Here is a 26,262-nt window from a genome sequence, read left to right as displayed (position 1 = left end):
GTGTGGTTTGCGATAAATCTCTCCACTTTCTCTTGCATGGCCGTGATCCGGCCCCGAGGTACCGTGCAGTAGTAGGGGGTATTTTTCTCTCGGTGAGAGGCGGATGGCTCCGCCCAATCGTCCCCCTTCTCAACTGCGTGAGAAAGCCTCGCCTCTTGTAGGTGACTGTTTTTCTCTTCTGTGTCCAGAGAAGCATGGCCAGAAGAGCTAGACTCGGAATCATCCTCTGACGAGTCCGAAGAGGACGACACCTCCCCTCTCCCGGAGGGGCCCGCCTCCTCTCCTTTAAAAGGAGCAGGAGAGAATGTACAATTGTCAACTGTAAAATGGGAAGGGGTCACTTTGACTCCTCCCTCAGAACTGCCGGCTTTCAAGCCGCTTTGTTTCACTTCCACATCTAGCGCCTGGTCAGATGTTTCACTAATCGGCACCCTGTGGGAGGAGCCGTCTGAGTTTGAGATCCTGGCAGTCTTTTTTGTTCTGGCCATCATGCTCTGCATAGACACAGATACAGTCGGACTTTGTATAAAGGGCAAAGATGGGTCCAGAAAAGGGCAGGCGGCACTCCTAGTCCTAGATTCAGCCGTCCCCGGTGACCGGCTGATCACTAACCTAGGTCGTGTCGTGTGCTTCCGTGGTTCCATTTCAAAAAAGAATAAAGTAAAGAGAAAATTAAGAGTAAGAGAACCGACGGTTACCTGAACGAGTGACGATTGATGAAGTTCTGAAAATCCTTTGCAGTCGGCTTGTCAGAGCAGGCGGTAGGCAGAAAGGGTCCAAAATGTCAGAGCAAGTTCAGGGGTCCGAATGTTCTCTCAAAGTTTTCAAGTGTGAAAATGACCGAAGTCAACACTCATTTATATAGGCGAAGTGAGAAGGCGAAGGGTCACTTCCAGAATTCAAAATTTTGGCGGGAGAATCTCTCAGCCTCTCGCCGAGTGACACTTGTAACAGGCCGTCGCCTGTTACAGGGCGATACCTGTCACAGGTAACACGTGACCAGTCACGTGCCACCTGTGAGGGGCAAATGATTAGGGGATTTTTCCCCACCAATCACCATCTGACAAGTGGACCAATCAGGTTCCGCCATGTGTCCGTCACATGGGCTAATAGGAGCCTGCCACGTGTCAAGCAATGATCCGTCCACTATGGACCAATTACGACACGACACGTGTCCTTCCCATGACACTTGGGATAACCGGTCACCTAGGCCCAACTTCCGAGGGAAGCCCAATCAGCCTAAGGTTAACCTAAACCTAGATTGTCACGTTTCCCGAGGTTATAAATACCTCCCTTAATCCTCATTAAGGGGGATTACGCAAAAAAAACGCAGATTACACACATTAAACTCTCTCACCTAGAGAGACCCAATCACTTTAATTTCCGCACTAATTACTCCTTAATCAAGTACTAACTTGACCGTCGGAGGCGGATCTCCAATCATCCGGAGCATCCGTTTGTTTTGCAGGTACAGGCGCCCGGTTCCAGTCTCGGAATTGTAACTCTCCCGCAGGACATCAGAAAACCCCGAAACAATTGCTATTATTATTATTATTATTATTATTATTATTATTATTATTATTATTATTATTATTATATCTCAAAAACAAATAAAGTTATTATTATTTTTTCTATTATTATTATTGTTTAATATTATCAAATATTAATTATTATTTAATATTATTGTAAATATTAGTTATTATTATTAAATATTAATTATCAATATTATTAAATATAAATAATTTTTTTTTTGACGAGAACAAAAGAATCTCATTAATGAAATATAGTCAAATGACACTTACAAACAATTCCTAGGAAATCAACAATTCCAACAAAAGTACAAATCACCCTATAACTAGTTACATCGCAGATTCGAACAACGATCGCCTTAATAAAAAAACTTCATCGAAGCAATACAATATGTTAGTTAGCACTAATTCGGCTTGAGATCCACTGATGAATAGTTGTTTAAAAAAAACTCATATGACCTTCTAGATAATTTCGGAAACGATGAAACCTTAAATATTCAATGTTTAGCACACAAATAAACAAAAAAAAAAGCCTAATTGAAATATTAATTATTATTATTATTTATAAGAGAGCAAAGCATAATAAATTTAAGTTGAGCGAAAGCAAATTTCAACAGAGCATAATAGGGCTTAACAAATAGAGTAGCTCAAAAGATTAAGACCTACATTTTCCAAAATTTTCAAAAATGTGACGGTAGAAATTTGCTAATTACTCTCGGGTAGTCGATTGAACGGCCTCACAAAAGCTCAATAGTCGTTATGAAGGAGAACGTTACTAGCAGTAAAACAAATACGGAGTTCCATATGAATTACTCCGTATTTTCGTTGATTTTATCATTTTATACAGAATCCCCTTATTTTTCACTTTAAAAACAAGAGGAGTGAGGCAAAGACCGACAAACTCTTAAAGACTACACTTAATTCATCATTATTCCTGTGGTAATCACCATACAAAGCTGTACGCTAATCCCAATGTTGTGTTAATGTCGCGTTAATTTCTTTTCTCCGTTTTCGATTTTCTAACTATTTTTTTTTATTTGAAACAATTTTAGGCAGTGATTCATTGTCGCCAGCTATTGCGGCATAGGATCAGCTATTCCTAATTTCCATGCTTGCCTCTTGAGTTTAAACTTCAAAGTCAAACTTCTTCTTTATCCTTTTGTTGACATAATTTTGATTTTCAGAATACCCCGTACTCTTTATGTTTTTCAAAGATTATTTTCATGACTAAGGTGTTGTTTGATTTACATACAAAATTATGGGAATTGAAAATTTCTAAGAATTGCAAAATGAGTAAGTTGTTTGGTTGAATAAAATTTGGTGAAATGGGGGAAGTAGAACTTTCTAGGAATTTCCAATTCCCACAAAATGTAGGAATTTACTTACCTAGTCCCCCTTATGTAAGTTAAAATTCCTATGGGAATTAACTTCCCTCATTACTAACCAAACAACTTTGAGAAATTCCCATGAATTTGATTATGGAATTTATTTCCCATATATTAGAAGTTCATGGGAATTTTCACTTCCTATATTAACCAAACGACCCCTAAAATTTTGAGATAAAAAACAGTTTTTTGGTTCCAAAAGTGTCATCTCCTGGTGTGTCCTTAGTATTTTATTTATTTTTTATTTTTTAAGAAACAAATCTTATACAAATATAGCTCTCTAAATTTATACAATATAATTACTTAAAATAAAAAAAAATAAAAAATTTGACATATCTTTAACACAAAATATTTTTATAGCTATAAAAAAGACATTCTTAACATAAGTTTGATAACTTTTTACACATTTTATACCTGTAATTCCTTATTTTGATCAAAATTTGTCAACTATATTTTTAGATTTTATTTTGTATGATTATAAATTATAACGATAGTTTAAAAATGATTATTGAAAATTTACGTGCAAGGCACGGGAACTAACCTAGTTTTATATGATAATTTTACTACTCATAATTTTATAGGTTCCCTATTTTTTTGACAAAAAGACTTGCGTGGACCTGGTCCACAATAATATTATTGTGGACCCGATATTTATACACACACAACTGACGTTATATTGAACATAGTGACCCTTATTTTTAACACAGTAACCTTTATTAAAACTTGTATAACATTTAATATTATTGTGAACTTGAATACAACGTTATAACCCTAATTTTAACATAGTGACTATTATTTTTCATATTGACTAGTATATAATATATTTCATTAAAAAATTTAACCTCTTATAGCTTATATATTACCAAAATAACTTTTATTTCAACATAGTGACCTTATTTTTATTATAGTGACTTTTTTTTATTAATAAAATAATAATAGTTTCTCTAATATTAGCGGTCCAGTGGTGAGTGGTCCACAATAAATTAGTGTGAACCAGGTTCATTTAAGAATTTGTATTTTTTTGACGAAGTGTGTTTCTATTTGAGATTTTTTTAAATTTTTTTTTTAAATTGACAATGTACTTTTAAGGTAAAGTTATCCATTTAGCAAAAGATTGAAGGTAATTGAGCTATGATTATTTTCCTTCCCTTCCCTTTAGGAGCTTGTTCACTTCAACTTAATTTCAGTTCACTTTAGTTTAGCTCCAATCATTTCAATTCAGTTCAGTTCATCTTCAATAAATTTAATTCAGTTCAGTTCAGTTCATTTCAGCTCCTAATTTCCCACTCTTTTAAAATATTCATTTTAGCTCTATTCAGTTTAGTTCAACTTCAACCAGTTTAGTTCAGTTCATTTTTGTAAATGTGAACAGTTCTCTAGGCCTTTATCACACCTTTTTAATATTTGTGTCAAAATCAAATGTATTGACAATGGAGTAATATAAAAAATATATAAATAAATAATAATAAATTAAATATAATTGAAAAGAACAATATCATACTCATTTTATTATAAATAGATGTGTGTCAAAATCAAATGTATCAGTTTACGAATTTTATTATAATAAAACATAATAATAATAAAAAAATAATAATCTTCTATAACTAATACTAAAAGAACAACTGCTTACATCATTCATTTATCCAAATTGTACACATGTCAACTTCTCCTTCAAAATTTTCCTACCTTAACTTTTTTTTCTCTTTCACATTTTTTTTTTATAAAAAAAATAAATATTGACTACAAAATATTTTAATACATAATATTGTACATTACTCTTCACAATTTTTTACTTACCCTTTTGATAGCTGTTTACCTAATATCCTATGATTTTTGTAGGGAGTATTATTTAAATAGCTCTCTTTTTTCTTATAATATTCGTGCATCGCACGGAGCTAATCTAGTAAATAATAATAATAATAATAATAAAAACCTCTCAACCACACATAAATTTACCACTAATGTATTCTATAAATGACACTCCTTCTATCTCGAAACAATTTTAATTTTTCATACTTCAAATGTAGTAGGGCTTTCTGCTTTCAATCCAAAAACTGGATAAAAAGATAAGGGTTACGGTAGGCGAGTAATAGCTAGTATAAAACTTTGTCACGTCGCTTAACATGAGCGACAATGATCGAGAGTAGTATTCGGATGAGTGACCTTCTAAAATATTTGTATCTTGATTTAGATAGACAACCCAAGTTATTAGATTAAGGCGTTCAAGCAATCAAACAAAGCATTATTTAGATCTATTACAGTTCAGGTCAGTATTAGTAATAGGCTTTGCATTAAATTAATGTTTTTATTTTATTTTATTTTATAATTTTAATTTTAAAAAATGGAGAGTTGAGAGAGTGATGGTAACGTAATAGACCAAGAGGATGAAGTACCCCACGTGTGAAGATTGTTGGAATAAGATGTAGATTGTTGTGTTGTTTGTAATACTCCGTAGTCCGTAGAGAAGTAGACAATTGAATAGAATTGACAAATGTTTGCGTCTGGTAATTGAAGTTGCAGGTGCGCTGCTGACTTTTAATAATTATTTTTATGGTTGGCGAATTTGACCTTCGAGCAAACCAACAGCACAACCTTACCGCATCTCATGCCTTATCATCCGCTTTTGGTCAATTTCCAACATATCTCACTATCGCTCACTGGAATGCGCTAACTAAATCGCTATCTTTCCATTTTTTTTAATACTACCTTAATTGCTACTACTCCGTATTAAATACTCCCTCCGTTCCCTAATATAATGCCTTTTTTGAGCATTTTTTTCTCACATAATAAAGAGAAAGATACATTATATTAAGGGACGGAGAAAGTATTTTTAAAGGCTTATATATACAATATATTATTTCGAATAAATAAAAAAGCTTCAAATTAACTCGTTGATAAGGGGGCTCATTTAGGGGTGGAGATAATGGAAATCCCTCAAATGTGTCCCATCTCCCATGAGGCTTAATCTTTATCCCTCGGGGATACGAGGTGGAAGTAATGTCACTACTCCATCATCTCAATCTTAATTCATATTTCTTTGTTTAGTCATCTTATTAACGTGAGACAATTTTATACACCTGGGTGATTGGTGCATATAATGTTATTTTCTACTCGTTCCATATTTCCTTGTTTAGTCATCTTGTTTAACACAATTTTATATACACTTGGGTAAAAGGTGTGCATAACGTTATATCTACTCATTTAATATTTTATTTGCTTATTTTAAAATATAACAATGAAAAAAAAAAAAAAAACTCAAATGAATAAAAAAACAGTATGAGATAGTAAGAGACTAAACAGTGAGACTTCAAATGCAAATACTAGTATATGCATCTACTAGATTATGTTAAGTTACAAGATTCTATTGCCAATTACCCCGTAGAATCAATCTCTCAAGACTTCAAATGAATGAAAAAAAAAAAAAAAAACCGAAGAGAGTGACAAAGCTACGTACACTACTCTCTTTCTTAAACAGTGAGACTTGATCAAATGGAGATATATGCATCTTGTGGGATCAAATCTCACTACGAGGCTAACCATAGCAAGATTAGGGCCTATTCTGTATAGTTAATTTCAGTTCAGTTCAGAACCTAATTTCTTATCTCATAAACTATTCATTTCAGTTCGATTCGGCCCCAATCAATTCAGTTCAATTGTTTTTAATAATTCGGAACAGGGCGTAAAAGTGTGTGAATAATGTAAAAGCTAATCAATTACATGTTTTTATTTTATTTTTATTTTTATTTTTTTATTTTTTTATTTGAAGGAATCAATTACATGTATTTAGCAACACTAATAATTAAATTACCGGTGGAATCATAAATTCATGTATTTAAAAGAAAATGAACTAATTTAGCAAAGATTTAAACTTCAATAAGAGAGTTCACTAATGAAATTCTTACAATTAAGGTGCGGAATGGGCTCCTTGCCATTTCAGGGTCACTAACCCAGAAATGGATAGGAGCCGTTTCCTTTACAAAACGACTTGCAGATTCGATATCTTGTACGCCTTGAAGTAAAATACATAACTGATAATTTATAAGTATCCCCAAAGAAAATTTAAAAAAAACGCGAGATTAATTCGTAACCACAAGTCCACAAATGCTTCTGTCAGAACATCACAGAGCTTGTTTCCAAAATGTTGACAGTAAGCTAAGTGGTGATTTAGCCGCGACAATAAGCTAGGCTATGATGTCTAGAGAGCACATTGTTCGGCTTCTAGGACCTTTCCTTGCCAAACATGTTGCGCGATCTTCTTATACAAGCCATCACAAGAACCGAGGGCCGAAAGGCTGAGAGTTCTGCCAACATCCTCAGAATCCATGAAAACTTTGCAGGGAAATCCTTCACCAGAGGACTTGTTCAATGATGTATCGTTACAATCATCAGATGAGTTTCCCATCCTGTCTGCATTGCTGTCTGATGCAGTTCTTGCTGAATCACTGGAAGAGCTTTCGGAGATTTGCTGCTTAGTTAGAATGGGCTTTCCAAACAGCATAAACTTCGGTGTTGGCATATCGTTCTCCTTAGGACTCTCTTGGAGAGTTGCCATTGTAAGGAATGATGATAAGTTTTCCCTGACTATCGGCTTTTTTGCTGAGAAGCCACCGTGGTGATATTTCAGCTCTGGTCCATTGGAAAGAAGACTAGAGTAATTTACTTTGTTTATATGATCTGACAAAAATTGTCTGAAATGGGCATGCCTGGCTCCCTGTACACCTGCAGGGACCTCTGCTAAACCAAATAACGAGCCGTTAGGTCCATAGGCTCTGCTAGGAAATGCTGGCATGTGAAGTTGGTCAGCGAAAGGGATTTCAGGGACTTGATGAAGCCTTAGCTTCTTTCTAGGAGGCGAAAATGGAGACATATGGATCTGTGGCATGTTTGTCACTGATTCAACCGACCATGGGTTCACTCGCTTGACATTTTGGAGTAGATCAGGTTCGTCCCAAGCAACCTGAAAAGCCATAATTTACCAAGACGTTAGATGTATGAGCAAGAAATATAATATCTCAACATTACAACGACTCATCCAAAGAACAAGACTATGCTGACACTGCAGAGTTTCAATTTCTTGTTCGAGATTTCAGACATCTATTATTAAAGACGTAACCAAACTAGATTACAAAATAAGTGATTTGATTTAATTTCTACAATAATGAACAAGTTCAGTTTATCTTCTGTAAACCCCATCACATTGAATCTTCATTTCAATCAACTAACTCAGCTCAGCAGCTTAATCTTATTGTTCAAAGCCTAAATTTTTTACTTGAATATCATATTTTAATAGTAGACATACTATAATTGACAAATTTATGAAAAAAACTTGGGAGTGCAGAGAATCATGAAATAAACAAGTACCTGAAGAAGGCGCCAAGGTGAATTAGGCCAATGGATAGGATCAACAACTTGAACAGAAGAAATAGTCCCCATAAACCAGCTGATTCGAGAAGAATCCTCAGTCTCGAATGCCATCTTAAATCTTATTCCTGCACACCACTGCACTTGCATCGCCGCCCTTACAGCTCCAGTCTTGACAAAGAATTCAGGTGTACTTGCTCTAGGATAGTAAACTACTTCAAATGCCTTACCACTAGCAGCAAGATTCGCAGCTTCAACCACAGATTCCGCTCTCAATTTCTCATTGTTACCACTGTTAGACCCAATACCCTCAAAGTTTCGAGCCAATCTATTCTCATCACTCCTAAGAAAAGCACCAAATCCTCCTCCATAGGAAGATCCACCACAATGTAAGATCTCCCTCTTAGGCCTCCGAATCCCTACAAACAAATCGCCATTATCCGCCCTAAGGAATACAATCGAATCCCCAGCAACAAGCTTCTTCTGATTAACAAAATTACTCCAACCAGTTGTTAAAAGATGCCTTCTAGGCGTCCCCCTGTAAATATGCCGAAATTTCCAGGTCACCCCATGAACATCCTTAGCAAGGATAGTCTGAACTGGGGGTTCTGCTGAATAATCCAGCCTAGGAAAAATAGTTTCAGCACAGTATCGTGGTACCGAAAATCCCCCTCCATTATTAGCATCAGATTGTGTCAATGTTTTTGCAAAAGATGCAGGTTTTTCTGACCCTTCCATATCATAATTACTCCCAATAAACCCATCTTCATCATCAAAATCATTTCCTCTTAAAGGTGCTAATCTAATCTTTGCATAAACTTCATCATTTTCTTGATTAGCTAAGTACTTAATCCCAGAAATTCTACATGGAATTAATGGGGGTATTTTTGGGTAATTTTTTAGATCAATACTATTAACTTGAGCATGTTCTATGTGACCTTGTGGGAAATAAATTACTCTGGAATTTATTTCTGGCATTTGGACCATACCTCCTGCACAAGAATGCCATAACTGACGATCTAAACAACTTTCTACCTCTTTCATGGATTCTTTGCTGGGATTCATCACATTAATCATCACATGCCAAGTATACAACCTACCCTTTCTTTGATTTTTTTTTTTTTTTCCCTTTAACAAACCCTGTAATCAAAAATAAAAATTAGTACAAAATTAAATAAATTTGGATTTTTTTTAAAAATAGGTTCATTATCAAACACACGACATAATTATTTTTTATTTTTTTTTTTTTATTTCTCATTTGTTCATCTGGACTACCCAAATGAACAAATAAGCAAAAATAAAATGAATCTTGGTTGTATGGTACACCGACTGTACAATAAAAGCTACCAAAGATATTTAGCCAATAAAATCAAGGAAATAGACAAAAGTACTGTACCTCTGTCTCAAGATCTTCAAAAGTGGTAGATAAAAGGGGAAAATAAAATCTTGGATAAAAGAGAAAAAGAAGGGGTAGGAATTTAAGAGAATCTAATTTATGCAAAATCTTTCTGATTTATGAAGTAGAAGAAGCAATAATATTTAGGAAGGAAGAATGAATCTCTGTTTTGTAAAGAAAGTGAGGACAGAGTTTAACTGCAAAAAAGTGGAGATTTTAGTTGGGGAATGCCGACAAGAAAGTACCGTGGAAGAGGGGGAAAAGTAAGAGTAAGAGAGAGATTGGGGGAGTTTGACATGAAAAAGTAAGGAAAGAGTGTGTGTGAGTGTACTAATTTTTATAGTATATTCTTTGGATCCCAAAATAAGGTTGTATTTGGTGAGTGCTTTTGGGTTGACTATGGGTACACAATTTTTGCTAAAAGAAATACAAGTATATTATTATTATTATTATTATTATTATTATTATTATTATTATTATTATTATTATTATTTATTTATTTTATTTTTTTAACACTCTCCATTTCAAAATATTAGACACATTTTTTAAAAAAAAAACAAACAAAACATGTAAATGTGTGAGTTTTACATAGCACTATTAAAATAGTCAGTCAGTTCAGTTTTAGTTTAGCATGGAACAATTCATATTATTATTGGTTCAGTACACTTGATGTTTATTTTTTTGCAGCTTTATGTCAATTCGGCTTGTAAACGACTCGAGTAGTAAACGGTTCGGTGTAAACAAGCTGCGGTTTATAAACTGTTCGATGTAAATAGCTATAAATTTGATTCAAACGATTTTGGGTTAGGATTTTGGGTTACAAACGGTTCGGGTTAACAATGGTACAGTTTTTTTCGATTCGGTTCTTTTTCAGTTCGGATTATAGTCGGTTCGGTTCTTATATATTTTAACATTATTCAAATTGGACTAGTTTCGGTTTAGTAAAACACGGTCCGAATCAATTTTCGGTTTCAAAATTAAAAAATCATTTGTTAATCGATTCAGTTCTATTTTAGGCTGGTCGGTTTCAAGCTGTTAAACGATTTCGATTATAATTTTAAATGCCTTGTAACCTTTTAGTGGTTAGTAGGTTTCATTTTGTATCAAGCCAATACTTCATCACTTTATTTTTAGGCATTATATTATATACAAATCTTCATTGATTCTATATATACATATCAAGTTATGTTTTATTTCGGGTATTTTTGTGATCTCCTCTGGGAAACTGGTCTCGTTCTTTGGATAGACGGCTCAGACGTCTGCAAAACATGAATATTTTGTTGCCAGAATATTCGCCTCCGACGGTTAAATTAGTAACAGGAAATCGGAAAAGCTAAAGAGAGAGAAAGTAGAGAGAAGTTGGAGCTATTAATGCTCTATTGAATATTATGTCACAATCCCCCCTCCCATCATAAATGATTGGGGCATTTATAGGGGTGGGGATCTATGCTTTTTAGGGTTATTACCCTATAATGACATTTTCTGTTTAGTGGCGCAATCAGGCATGGACACGTGTCCTTAGGGGGGCGCCGTTTTGCGGCTTTCTCGGGATTTTGGCCTCCTGATGTAAGGAGGCCCTTTTCCCTTTTTTCAGGGGCTCTTTATAGGGCTTGCATACGTGTCATCTTCCTATAGTGACACGTGACGACCTTTTATTAGGCCACATGTCACTATGAAATTGGTCCACATTTTGGAATAATTTTTACCCCAAATATTTGCCCTTCAGAGGGGGTTGGCTCGTACTCTATGGGTCGCCTCCTCTAATTTTCCACTAATCTAGATATGCCCGAGTATTCACATAAGTTTCGAGTGCTTCTTTGGTATACGGACAGTACCGTTCATCTTATCTGGGGATATCTCCCTTAGGCTGGACGCTTTGCCCGGTTCGCCTGTAATTCCTCTGTTGGACACTTCTGAGTCTTGAGGTTAATCGGACGCAGTATGCCGACTATCTATTTTAACGTGCCATCAGCCCATTTGCATTCCCTTCTATTTAAAGTGGCGGAATTGTAACCATTTGAATTCTAGGTTAACTTTTTCAAAAAGTAACTGTTCGAATTCTTAGGTGGGAAAGACAGATTTACCGTTTTGCCCCATAATTTTTCCTGTAAATATATGATGTTTGACTTCATTTTGTTACTCTGGAACTTTGGGAATTTCAGAGAGAAGTCAGAGCTTTTTAGAGAGAGATAGTGTTTCTTCCCTAAATCTTCAAGAGCTCCGCCATACGTTTAAGGTTTCCGGTCAGAGTTTTTGAGTTTTCGGTCAGCCTTCAAGACTTTCCCAAGTTTTCTAAACGAATAGCGGTAACTGCTGCTGTAGGGAATATTTCAAGCATTACCCCAAACTTCAACCCCATTGTGATCATACACTAAAGCATGGTGGCATCCAAAGGGAAAGAAGATAGAGCAAAAGAGTCGCCAACAAGTTTTAGGAACTTGTAAACCGTTCACAAGGTGAAGGTTACACCCCTTAACGATTCAGGAGATCGTCAACTCCAATAGGTCTGGAACCATGACTGGTAGTTTGGGGATGAAGGTACAAATCCAACCTAAAAGAGATTGAACCTGCCCTAATAATAGGTGTAGGCGTTGCTCGAAGTGCGCCTACGTTAAAAGCATGTTGTGAATATGCTTGGCACTCATAGGAAGTGGGAATTGACATAATACGATTAGGGACAAGAAAAGTAGGGAGCCGCCAACAAGTTTTTAAGGAACTTGTAAACCGTTCACGGATCATTTAAGGCAACCACGAATAAGGGACAACGAAGGCAACAACGATTGATCCGTGAAGGTTACACCCCATTCATAATCCATGAGATTACTAACTCCATATGGTTCGGAACCACGAAAGGAGAATCGGGGATGATGGTACGAAGTGAGTCATGGAGTCACATTCGCCCGTATTGGCCTCTACTCGATTCTTATATTGAAAAGAAATCCTGCGATCTCAAAGGCATACAAACAAATATTCAATTTGCTCCAAAGTATTATTTAACTAAATTGGTTGAATATTAATGCACATATAATTCTAAAATATTTGTGATCACTTGATTTAATAACAAGATTAAAAAGGATCCTAAACCGGTTGTCCAAATTATCTTATTAGGCGTGATTTTCAATTACATATTCCCTTTAAACATGCAATATGGTGATCATAATAATAATAGAATAAACATTAATATTGGAAGCAATTTAATCACAATTCTAACAACATAAAGTCGTTAGAAAAATAATAGAAATAAAAGGAACATGATTCTTACTTTGATTCTGTTTGTTTGCAACTACAAAATAATAAACGAGTTAGTAACTTCAAGGAAATAATAAAACAATGATTAAATTAAATTAAATAAAGTAGAGTTGATTTGGGGCCAAACCCTCAAACAGTTCTACCTTTCACGCCTTGGCTTAAGGACAGAACCACGAGTAAAGTATGGACTCCTTTGAGCACTTGAAGAAGGAATTTTGAAATGAGAAGGGTAGGCTAGTGTTTAGGCTAAAGCATAGAAGAGAGAAAAATAAATCCGAAAGTTAATTCCTGCCCCGTACATCAGAAATGAGGGGGTATTTATAGGGAAAATGTGCTGATGGAGCACACGGAACCCTAAAATGATAAAAACCCTAAAAAAGTATCCCGTGACACGGAAAATTGTACCGTGACACGGGAAGTCCCACCGTCAAACGACAAACTTTCCCGTGACACGGTACATTTTTAGTGTGACGCGGGAAATTTTCAGAAAACGGGAAAGAAAACGCGTTAAGGGTTTACGCGGAAAAGACACGGAATGTCCCGTGTCACGGCGGACTTCCCGTGTCACGGGAAATCCCACCGTCAGACGGGAAGGATTCCCGTGACACAGTGGCTGTCTGCCGTCGCGCGGGAATTTCCAGCCCACTTTTCCGTCTAAATACATTTTTAACCCTAATTTCGTTCGGCATTTTAAGTGCCGATTGATAATTTCGGGCCTTTTCTGACTTATTATTATTTGGGCTAAAATAAGAAAATAATTAAATAAAAAATAAACAAAAGGTTTGGGCCAAAAATAAAATAAAAAAGGGTTTGGACTAAAAATTAAATAATAAGTTTGGGCTGAAATAAAAACTATGCTTTTACCAAACATCAAGACCAATCCACGGACCGTTCAGAAATATGAATTTAATCAAATACGATTTTTTAAGCGCTCTCGGGATTAAATACTAAACCCGACCAATAGTGGCGGTGAAAGGTTGTTCATCATCGGGTTTGGTTTTGGGGAGACATTTTTAGGTGTCTACAGAAGCCCCCACTTTGATTGAGTTTGTAGAAACGTCAGTTTTGAAAAACGATAGTCAAAGTAGCCGATAGGGACGGAGAATGATTTAAGACGTTTTGCGATCCTAAATCATTCTGTATGCGCCGATACCTGTAGAAAAATGTTACTTCCACAGATAAAAGAGTAAAGGGATAGAACACTTATCTGACACCAGTGTATCGGTGACAAATGAGTTTGGTATTTTCCTATGCTTAAAGGAATCCACCGGATGACGTTTGTTGAAATGCTTTCCATGCTTGAGGAAGGCCGTCTGAAGAGATTGGTAGCTTTCTAAGCCTGAAGAAACCTACCAGATAATACTTTCCATGCCTGAGGAAAGTCGACGAATGAATTTGGTGTCATTCTATGCTTGAAGAAATCCACCGATAATGCCTTCCATGCTTGAGGAAAGCCGACAAAGGAATTTGGCGGTTTTCTATACTTGAAGAAAAATCCACCAATAACGCTTTCCATACTTGAGGAAAGCCGACTTGGCGGTTTTCTATACTTGAAGAAAAAATCCACCGATAACGCTTTCCATGCCTGAGGAAAGCCGACTTGGCAGTTTTCTATACTTGAAGAAAAAATCCACCGATAACGCTTTCCATGCCTGAGGAAAGCCGACGATTGCTGAACTAGGTGTATGATGGTTCGATTATCCCTGAACATGGGCCGCAGATGATTCACACCTTTTAGTCGACTATCCGACCATATTAGGTGCTTAAAATGCCGAAAAATAGACTTTGATGCTTGCTAGGGGTAAAATGGTAATTTTAGTCCCCTTTAAGTATCAGTTAGAATTTTTCGCGTAATTCCAGCGAAAAAATAACCGCCCAAAAAAACCTCGAAAAATTATTCAAACTGGTCAAAAACGCCAGGAATATTCGCTGACAATGCGCAGAGCTACCGTGCCACGTGGCTTTTTGCCGTGGCACGGTAACATCCCCCGTCAGACGGGATGAAACCCCGTGTCACAAGGGTATTATATATATATATATATATATATATATATATATATATATATGTTATTTTTGTTGTTTGATCGAATTGGTCAACGCGTGGATTATTATGCTTTTTACCAACAAATCCCAGCGCGCCACGTCATCAAAGTACCGTTACACGGTAACGGTAACCGTGGCATGGTGAACGGGGTGCGTAACGGTTACTTTTTGGCTTTAAATTCACACTTCTGCTTCACCTTTTTCACCATTTCTCCATTTCCTTATTCATCTCCTCTCTCTATCTTCTCCATTTTCATTTTCTTGCTCACACAAATCACCGCGCCACGGTTAAAACAACCGACGCTCGTCCGGCGTCACCGTGACACGGGACCGACAATCGTCACACGACGGTTTTCTTCGCCTGCCTGCTTCTGCGTACTGTTGTTGCTGACTACTTCCATCGCCTGCACTCCGTTGCTGCAGCCGGAGCTCTGGCGACCTTTATAATTGCCGTGACACGGGACTTAATCCCCGTTACACGTCATCCTTAAACCGAGCCACGGCGTAGCTCGACCGTGTCACGGCGGCTGCACTGATCTTCGAGGTTTTTCGAGCTATTGGAGCTCAAATTTTCACCAATTTTGCTCTAATTTCTTGCTACTTTCCTCATTTTCGACTCTCTACAAGGATCCATGTAAGTTTCCTTTAATTTTTGTCTCAAATTTGCTTCAAATAAGTAATTTCATGAAAAACCCTTAAAAATCAATTTGGGGATTTTTTATTTTGAGGTTTTATGTTGAAATTCTTGCCATGATTTTACTTGTATATGTATATATGTGTGTTTGTGAGAAATTTGAGACAAAAATTGCATGATTTGATGGAGAATTGAGCAAATCACCATTTTTGGGTACTACTTTTGTGAAATGATGTTCATGTTACTTCTTTGCACTTGAAATGGTGAAAATATGGTGGTGGACCTTGTAAAATATTTCAAGATGTGTTGATTCATTGTTTTTGTGCAACTTCGGAACATATTTTGCGTATGTACTATATTGTCATGGAGAACATAGTATCATGCGGCTAGGAGAACTGTAGTATTAGTTTGTCATGGAGAAACTAAATACCATAATTTTGCCAATTTTTAGCCTAGAGGTAAAAATTTAGCGTATAATTCAATAAATAACTAAATAACTTAGGAAATGATGCTAAGTATTTAGATCTTTATTTTTATAAAAATGCAACTTAAATTAAATGTCTTAGGAAATGATTCTAAGCATTTAGATCTTTATAATAGCATGCCTAGGCGACGGGATCGCGATCTTTCTACCCACGGCCGGCGTCAGGCTTTTCGGGAGGACAATCCCACTATTCCTGAGGGTATGGACGACGATGCCTTAGAGTCCGAGCCTCGGGCTTCTACGAGTTGAGGTAGGTGGGTTCCACCTCTGTGGACTCCAGACCTGTTGGTTTTCTGCCGTGAAAACCATGTTTCTCATCGCCCACTCTCCGGCATAATCGACGGCACGCTTCGCCACCACGGTTCTGGAGCCGACGATTTGATTCCTCGACTTCACCAGATCATTACGAGGGATCCTGCTACGAACGCCCTATGGGAATCGGCTGGTTTAGTAGATTTCTATACGACGGTTGTAGGGTTTCGCAGCCCCCGGGGTTGCGGTGCGACGGTTGTTCGCGCATTGTTGGAGTATTTCTGGGATACTACCAACACTTTTTATTTTGCTTGGGGGAGAGATGACAGTGACCCCTTTGGACTTCAGTATGATTAGCGGGCTGCGCTTCACCGACCGGGCCGTAGCTCAGATGTCTTATTTGTCTTGGGGATCGGCTGAGGCAGCTGATTTGTTAGGTCCGATCGTTCAGCATATCAGGACCCGACCAGTGTCTCGAGGTGGTCCTAGGAGCGGGCGATCGGAGCTGGCTTCAGTTTTAGCTCATGGCTTCGACATGGAGGATACATCGGCTGAGCAGCGAGTGCGAATCTTCATCCTAATTCTGATCTCCATGACCCTTTCTCCTGATAGGAGTTCACGCGTACTCCTTTGTTACCTCCCCTCTTTGGTCAGGATCCATGAGATAAGATCCTATAGCTGGGCCAGCCTCGGATACGCCGACCTTCTCTTATCGCTACGTCATGGGTGTCTGCAGCTGAACGACGAGTCTCCCATCACTGTCTATGGTCTGTGGAGAGTCGTAGAGGTGATGATCTTTTCCTCTTTTGGTTTCTCTTTAATTTGTTCGACTCATGTGCTAAATATTAATTTTCATTGCAGCTATGGTTCCACGAGTACTTCCCAGGCCTGGCTCCTCGCCGGCGTCGTGGAGCGGTCCATGATTTCCCTGTCGGGGCCAGCTGGCGTGATCGAGGAGAGTCGCGGGTGGAGTCTGTCCCTGTGTTGCGTGGGCTGCTACGCCGAGGCACCTCTTCTGTTGGCGTAAGAATTAGTTTTGTTGCCTGTTATTTTCCCTCTAACGTTGTCTCTGTTGTTTCACGCCAACTTTTTACAGTTTTCAGGTTGCCATTGATGTCCAGTATCGTCCTTGGGCCGGGATGACTGATCTTCCTGAGGCCTTACGTCTTTCAGCGCACCGCACCATTTTGGTTGGCACCGGACGCTTTGTCTGGTATTTGGGGGAGCGTGTCGTTCGTCAGCATAGCGGCGATCGCTTTGTGGTGCCCTCATCTCCACCAGAGTCGATGATGGACTCACGCTTGATTAGGGAGTTGATAAACAGGGGAGAGCGCTATACTTTTCCATGGTAGGAGCTTGTGCACATGGAGGGTGATTATGCGCAGGACTTGCTTCCCTCTCTGGCTCTTCCACCCCGTCTTCCTGAGGTATGATTTCTTTTGAGGAACTTTGTTACTAGTCTCTGTTTTAAATAGTCGAATAACTTGATTATTCGATCATATTTTCAGACGACTATTCGCCCTGTGGGGAGGATCGAGATTCCGCCTCAGTCTATCCGCTATCCAGGGCCGATTGGTATCACCGAGGACCACATTGCTGACGCGCCAGAGGGTTACAGACAGGCGCAGGAGTCTCTGCCCGAGGTCTTTGAGCCAATAAGTTTTTTTGATGCATTATTCATCCTTTTAACACTGCTTGTTACTGACTTTTCTTTGTTTTATCCTCAGCCTAACCGCCCGGAGATGATGGGACTCATGAAGCTGGTTGACGCCCTGAAGTATTGCATCATCAAGCTTCGGCGTGGTGCGAGTTGTCGGAGCTCTAGCGACGTTCTTGAGGTATTATTCATTTTTTTTACTTCTATAATTTGTTTTATTTTGCATTGTTGACACCTTTTGATTTTGTATCTTTCAGGAGCAACGGAGGTCTCGCTCGCGCTCGAGGCATAGAGGCTCGGACGAGGAGGAGATTGGTCGTGGTTGACGATCTCCGGAGATTCACCAACGTTCTCATTCTCAGCGAGAGCCTCAGATTACTCAGCCGTTTTAGGAGGCTCAGCGGCAGCAGCCTCAGTCTTCCCAGCGCTTTCCGGGCCAGAGTCAGGGGCAGCGAAAGTCGTTTTCACAGCCTCCACAGCCTGAGCTTGGGTCTGTTTTGACTCCCTTGGATCCTGGTTCATTTTCAGCTCCATTGTCCGGGATTCCTCCACCGGTGTCGGGCTTGTTCTCAGTGCCGATGTATGGGACGATGCCTCCACCGACAATTCCCGCGTCTTTGAGCCAGTCTACACCATTTTCCGGCTGGACGGGTCCTGCCTTGAGTTTGACTACTGCTGGGGTCACAGGGACTAGTAGGGACACTACTCCCCGTACTCGGATGATGGAGGGACTCTTTGGCTCACCGTTCCCATATTCACAGGGTGGAGATTATACTGATTCTGGCTCTAGAGACTTCTGACCGAAGGTTTTTATTTGTACATACTATGATGACACTTAACATGTTTATTTATTATGACTCTTTTGTACATTACTTTTATTATTGTATGTTAGTGTGTGCTTGAGACTCATTGTGTGTGATCGTGTATTTATTAATGACGCAACAAAAACGTAAGTGGAGTAATGGAGGGTACCGACCTTCCCCAAAAGAAAAAGAAATAAAAAGACAAGTGAAAATAAAATGAATAAGTAAAATAATAAAGAGAAAAAAAAAATTTAAGTGATGAATAAATAAATAATAATAAAAAATAATAATAAAAAAAGATAATAATAAAATATTAAAGTGATGAATAAAATAAAGATAATAATAAAAAATAATAATAATAATAATAAAAGTTGAGAATTTTATTAGAAATAAAACTCTCAGAAAATTGAAAAATAAATGGTGAACATAAAATACTAAAAAAAATCCGGATAGATACGGGAAAAGATGAAAAAAGAAAACGCGTGAGGTGTCGTGACACGGCACTGTACACCGTGTCACGGCAAAAGTTCCCGTAACACGGTGGTATTTCCCGTGTCACGGTACGCGTATTCCGCAACGGTGTGTTTTACGCGTGTGAAAAGATAATTTCTGAGCAGTTTCGAGCGCTTTTGCTATAAAATAGGACCAGTATATTCATGATATGCATAATTACGAAACACAAAATAATTTAGAATTTCATATTTCAATAATCATGTCTCAGAATTTTGATAATACATTGTGCGGCTGGTCTTATTCTTTGACCAATGCTGACAAAAGAGAGTTAGAATTATTTCATGTCAGGGGTTTGCTAGTCCTGCGACATGTAGCTATTGAACATGATTTTCTTAGGGCAGCATTAGATTATTGGAGTCCAGAAACACAGTGTTTTAAATTTGATTATGATGAAATCTGTCCCCTGCCGGAGGAATTCGGTGCAATCTTTGGATTTCCTGCTAGAAATCTTATTGCCATGCCTACCCTAGGTGAATATTATTACCAAGATTTTGAACGCCATCTCAATCTAACAGATCCAGATTTAAATAGAATTGTGTGTGGTAATGAGGTAGACTTAGAAAAACTTGCAAATTTATATTTTAATCGCCCCATCTCTGAGTCTTATCATGTATATCGTAGAAGGGCATATATTTTTTGCGTGTGTAGCAAGCTTTTATTTGCAAACGGTAGGGTAGGACATGCTTGTCTAGCGTCTGTGCTTGAACATGTCGAATATGGAAGATCTCCTATGCCAACGTGCCTTGGAGAAACATTTCGTGGCGTTGACGAAGCAAAAGCTGACCGGAAAGCCATCAGGAAGGACTCCCTAGTACTGCTGCAGGTAAAATACGCTCCGAGTAGCCCCCGTGACACAAAACAGGCTCCGTGTCACGGTGGGTGTCTGCCGTGACACGGTGAGATCTGCCGCGTCACGGGAATCTGTACCCTTTTTTTTATTATTTTTTATTTTACGACTGATTTTTTTCTTTTTTGCAGATTTGGTTGATGGAGCGTTTAGAATTATTTGAAGACCCCGACGATGTTGAAAAATATGGCCCTAACGACCTAGTCCGCAGGAAAAAGAATTACTCTGCGAATATGTCGTATGAAGATTGGAAAAATTTCTTTGCAAAGAGGGAATTTTCCATTCATATGATTTATAATTTTTATTTAAAATAAGGCATATGATGCCAATAATTGTAGTCACATTTATTTCAATAATAATAGCATATTTATTTCAGCCTTAAAAATAATAAAAAAAAATACAATGACTTTTATTTATTATTTATTTATCCGAGTCAAGGAGTCGGACGCAATGGAAGAAAAAAAACTCGAACAAACAATGAATTCGTAACGAATGCGTCACTAAAAAAAATCGGAAAACCTGAAATTCCACCGTGTCACGGTGAAAAATCCCGTGACACGTTACAAATTCCCGCGTCACGACAATTCCCCCCCTTTTTTTTGTGCTCAGGTCCACCGCGCCACGGTTGACTGTACCGTGACACGGTGGAATGTCCCGTGTCGCGGCAAACCCCCCCCCCCTTTTTTTGTGACACAATGCTGAACTGACGCGCATATTTGATCAACAGAGGGAGGATTTTTATTTTTTAAAGTGGTCGGGCCCCCTTGAGGGGTTGCCTACGTATCCTAAAAAGGAATCAGGCCAAACATAGCTCTATTGGGTCATGAACCCATGCGACTAGGCATAGAATTTCTTGAGTTGATCCAAGTTAGTTAAATTGTGGAAGCCGTTATCGTCCATGTCTACCAATTGTGCCGCTCCGCCAGACAGGATGGCTTTAACAATGTACGTGCCTGACCAATTCGGTCTGAATTTTCCTCTTGGATCTAACACATTTTTACGAAGTGCCTTAAGCACCAGGTCACCCTCTTTGATATTCCTAGTCTTGACTTTTTTATTAAAATGTCGCGCCATACGCTGTTGGTAGATTTGGACATGATGCAAAGCTGCCAAGTGTTTTTCATCAAGTAAGACTAGTTCATCATATCTTGCTCTAATCCAGTCGACTTCATCTAATTGGCTTTCCAATGCGATGCGAAGAGAAGGGATTTCGAGTTCTATTGGTTATACAGCTTCAACTCCATAGACCAAAGAGAAAGGAGTGGCCTCTGTTGATGTACGAACAGAGGTTCAATATCCCCAAAGAGCGAAATGTAGCTTACTTGGCCAATCTTTGTAATTTTCTGTCATCTTTTCGATGATAGTTTTAACATTTTTATTGGCTGATTCGACTGCACCATTTGTTTGTGGTCTGTAAGGTGATGATCTGTGATGCTTGATATGATATTTCTGTAATAATTCCGCGCATTCGGCTTGGAAATGTGTTCCATTATCACTAATCATCTCATGTGGTACCCCATAGCAACATATGATATTTTTCTCAATGAATTGAGCTACATGTTTCGCCGTCATCTTAGCATATGAGGCAGCTTCGACCCATTTGGTGAAATAGTCGATTGCTACGAGAATGAATTCATGCCCCCCTTGTCCTGGTGGTGTTATTTTTCCAATGATGTCGATACCCCAAGTGGAGAAAGGCCATGGAGAAGTATATGTGTAGAGAAGCGAAGGTGGAACATGCTGTAAATTTGCGTAGACTTAACACTTCATACATTTCTTGACGTATTCGTGACAATCTCTCTCCATAGTAGTCCAATAGTAACCTTGTCGTTGAATCTTTTGGACTAACATCTTTGCATTCATGTGTGTTCCACATATACCGGCATGAAGGTTTTCCATGGTTTTATATGCTTCTTTCTTGGCTATGAATAAGAGATTTCTTCCCATTGCAATTCTCTTGTGGAGTTTTCTCCTGATGAGCACATACTGTGAGGCCAAGAGCCTCAAAGCACGGCGTGCCCTTTTATCAGTATTAGGATGGTATTCCCCTCTTGTCACATAATTAAAGATATCTGTATACCATGGCTCTTCATCTTCTTCTTGTGGTTCTTGTTCATCGTCAAGTGCGTGAACATAAGCCGGCTCATATCTTCTTTCTATGGTCAATGGCATTCTGATTGTATCAGTTGGAACTCGCACCATTGATGCTAATTTAGCTAGTGCGTCGACGAACTAGTTTTCTTCTCTTGGAAAATACGTATATTCCACTTCATCTAGTTACTCGTGAGAGTTTCTAAATGAGCTTGATACGTAGCGAGACTTTCACTTCTCACTTTCCATCTCTTGGAGATTTGGTTAATGATTAGTGAAGAATCACAATAGATTATGAGTTTCTTAATTCCCAAGGCGACAACTGTTTCTAACCCCAAAATGCATGCTTCATATTCTGCGGCATTGTTGGTGACATCAAAGTCGAGCTTCATGGAAATTGGGATGTGCTCTTCATTGGGTGATACGAGCAAGACCCCTACACCACATCCTTTTTGGTTTGAAGCTCCATCGAAATAGAGTGTCCAGCTATCATCTTCAGTCATGAGTAAATCTTCGTCAGGGAAATCGTACTCATCTTCTTCTTTTTCAGCTTCTTCTAGCGGAAAGTCTGCTAAGAAGTCAGAAACCGCAGAACCTTTGATGGCTTTTTGTGGCACAAATCTCAAGTCAAACTAAGAAAGATTGACTATCCACCTTGATAATCTGCCATTGAGTGTTGCTTTTTCGAACAAGTATTTGAGAGGATCCATCTTGGACACGACATGCACTGTATGAGTGAGCATGTAATGTCTTAGTTTCTGTGCGGCCCATACAAGTGCGAGACATAACTTCTCAAGTGGTGTGTATCGCGTCTCATATCCTTGAAGTTTCTTACTCAAGTAATATATTGCATTCTCCTTGCTTTTGATCTCTTGTGCTAGCATTGCCCCCATCGTTTCTCTTGTGACCGTAAGGTAGAGTCGAAGAGGAAAGTCAGGTATTGTTGGCGCTAGCACGGGTGGGTTTGCCAAGTACTCTTTGATTTTATCGAAAGCTTTTTGGCAATCGTCATCCCATGCGACTGGGGCATTTTTCTTGAGCTTCTTGAATATAGGCTCACATATCGCTGTGAGCTTTGATATGAACCTACTTATATACTGCAACCTTCCAATGAAACCTCGAATCTCCTTCTCATTTTTGGGTGGTGGCATGGCCATGATCGCCTTTGATTTTGTAGGATCTATTTCAATCCCTCAAGAACTGATCACGTATCCAAGTAATTTTCCTAACGTGACTCCGAATGCACATTTTGCTGGATTTAATCTCATGTTGTACTTGCGGAGTATTTCAAAGAACTTGCGAAGTGCAATAATATGGCCTGGGCGATCTTTAGACTTAACGATCATATCATCGACATAGACCTCCACCTCTTTGTGCATCATGTCATGTAATAATGCTGTAGCTGCTCTTTGGTAGGTGGCACCCGCGTTTTTCAACCCAAATGGAATTACCGTATAGCAATATGTACCCCATTGCGTGATGAATGTGGTTTTCTCCATGTCTTCTTCGGCCATCAATACCTGATTATATCCGGCGTAACCATCCATGAATGATAGGAGTGCATGGTTTGCTGTGTTATCGACCAGAATGTGAATGTGAGGTAGAGGGAACCCATCTTTTGGGCTTGCTTTATTGAGATCCCTATAATCAACACACATTCTGACCCTTCAATCCTTCTTTGGAACTGGAACCACATTTGCTATCCATTCTGGATATTTGGATACTCTGATGAAACCTGCGGCCAACTGCTTCCTGATTTCTTCCTTGATTTTGAGAGCCACATCGGGTTTCATACGGCGCAGCTTTTGTTTGACAGGCTTCATACCTGGAATGAGTGGTATCGTATGCTGAGCTATATCCTTGTCAATTCCTGGCATATCTTGGTATGACCAAGCAAATACATCAACAAATTCACTAAGCAAGTTAATTAGCTCTTTGCGTTCATCTTGACTTAGTGTTAATCCAATTTTTACTTCTTTAACAGTTGTATCATTGGAAATGTTAACTGTTTCTGTATCTTCGATAACTGCTGTTTTATTTTCGTGTTCTTCTATTGCTTTTATTATTTCTTTGTCATTTTTATCATTAGCAAAGCAATATCAATCAGGGCTAGGGGAATGACACACATCGTAAGCAAAGGTACTCATTTTATTGAATTCATTGGTTAATAAATCAAGAGGGGCAAGGTCGGCTGTGACCTCACCGGAATTATTAGGACTAGAAAGAGGGGACTCAACAAGAGACTCAGGATTGAACTCTATAGCAGAAAGAGGTTCGGCCTCAGACTCTAAGGACTCGTCTACAGACTTAGACTCAGACTCGGACTTGGACCAAGATGACTCAGACTCATCAAACATAGGACCCTCGCCAGCGGTTATTTCCAACTTCTCTCCACTCGGCGTAGTGATCCTCAATGTCTTGCGCCATCCCCTTGAAATGTTGTCAGCTTGGACGATTAACTCGGAGGGGTCAAAATCCTTGTTTGCTATGACAACTTGAACGAGTTCAGAGTTATCATTGCGGACCGGCTTAGACTCATTCTTCTCCATTCCAAAAAGCAGGTTGATTCCTAAAACATCAGAGTTCGGGCTAGCTGGCTTCTCGGTTGTGAAGAGCTCTTCGTCTTCATCAACAAAGTCACAATCGAGGAACATCTCGAATCCTGATTCACGGATCCCATCATGGACAAATGGTTCAGGGAATTCATAGCATGGGTAGTCTTCCCCTTCTTTGATGTACTGGCCATTGAGGGTGAACGGATATGGATCCATGGCCATTTCCGTCTTAGTGATTCGAACATTATTGAGAGCCTTCATCTTCAATAAAGCTTGTTTCACATCTTCTTTTGTTGGCTTGAATCCCAAGCCAAAAGTATCCTTCTTGAGTGCACCAGGATGGCCCCAAGATTCAGCAGTCCAAGGGTCATTCCAGGGAAATGACCTTGCTTCTTCAAAATGGCATTGATATTGGTGTTTGAATAGGGATCGAAGTCGAGATGGCACTTTTCCTCCTCTTCAATCACGAGAACATCATCGAGTGAAAACTCCCAAAGATCTTCATCTTCTTCGTCATGTTCAACATGGACGATAGGAGTGTCAATAACTTGAATGCGCATAAGAGAAGCATCAATAGTAATTGGAACCCCTCCAACTATGGCTTTCACTTTCTGGTGCAGCGATGATGGAATCGCCTTTAGCTCATGAAGCCAAGGGCGTCTTAACAACAGATTGAAAGAGGCCTTAATGTTCACCACCTGAAATTTGGTGCGACATTCGATGGCCCCAGTAGTTATATTCAGTATGATAGTACCCATGGCTTGACGGCGAGTATTATCATAAGCGCGAATCCCTTGAGTGGAGGGAGTCAGTTCTTCATTCTTTATGCCCAACTTCTTTGCGGTACGGAGTGGGCACACATTGATTGCAGAGCCATTATCAACCAGGCTCATAGGAACATTCATCTGCCTACACACCACAGTGAGGTGTAAGGCCTTATTATGCTGGTCCCCTTCCGGGGGCAGATCCTTGTCAGAAAACGAAATCAGATTGCTAGTACTTGGCAATTCAGTAGTGAGAAAGTTGACCAGTCCTTGAGGAGTCATGTCATCATCAACTCCTATTTTCACCAGAGCATTCATCACAACCTTTCGATGCTCGTGGGAAGTGGCCAAAAGCTTCCATACATTCATCTCCACCTTGGTCTTTTGCAGTTGTTTGACCACATCGCTGTTCACAGAGTCGATGGGATCAACTATCGGATGTGATTGTGGTGGAGGTGGAGGTGGATTAGGTTGTTTCAACCGTCCACTTCTGGTGAGAACCTTGACCTCAAAGTCCCCCCAAACATCTTCACTTGTGCCAAGAGATGAGCAGGCTATATCCTTGAGATAGACGTCTTCATCGTCACTATCCCAAATTTCGTTCACTTCTTCAGAACTTGAGATAAATACAACTTCTGGCAGAGGTTCATTCACAGGTTGAATGAGTATCGACGGATCAAAGGAGACTTCATCTCCCGT

General features: G+C 38.9%; 1 protein-coding gene across 1 annotated transcript; it reads right to left on the bottom strand.

The window, feature by feature from the left end:
* Nucleotides 1–6,765: 6,765 nt before the first annotated feature.
* On the bottom strand, nt 6,766–10,077 carry LOC110738978 (auxin response factor 18-like). Its single transcript, XM_021919419.1, has 3 exons — nt 9,672–10,077; nt 8,276–9,415; nt 6,766–7,871 (listed from the first exon to the last, which is right to left on the bottom strand). The coding sequence occupies exons 2-3, from the start codon at nt 9,350–9,352 to the stop codon at nt 7,110–7,112; spliced, it is 1,839 nt and encodes a 612-aa protein (XP_021775111.1). The 5' UTR covers nt 9,353–9,415; nt 9,672–10,077; the 3' UTR covers nt 6,766–7,109.
* Between the last annotated feature and the right edge of the window lie 16,185 nt (nt 10,078–26,262).

Source organism: Chenopodium quinoa, unplaced genomic scaffold (assembly GCF_001683475.1).
Source record: "Chenopodium quinoa cultivar QQ74 unplaced genomic scaffold, ASM168347v1, whole genome shotgun sequence".
Lineage (NCBI taxonomy): Eukaryota > Viridiplantae > Streptophyta > Magnoliopsida > Caryophyllales > Amaranthaceae > Chenopodium > Chenopodium quinoa.
The sequence above is the reverse complement of the archived record's forward strand: the minus strand, read 5'-3'. Positions and strand labels throughout refer to the sequence as shown.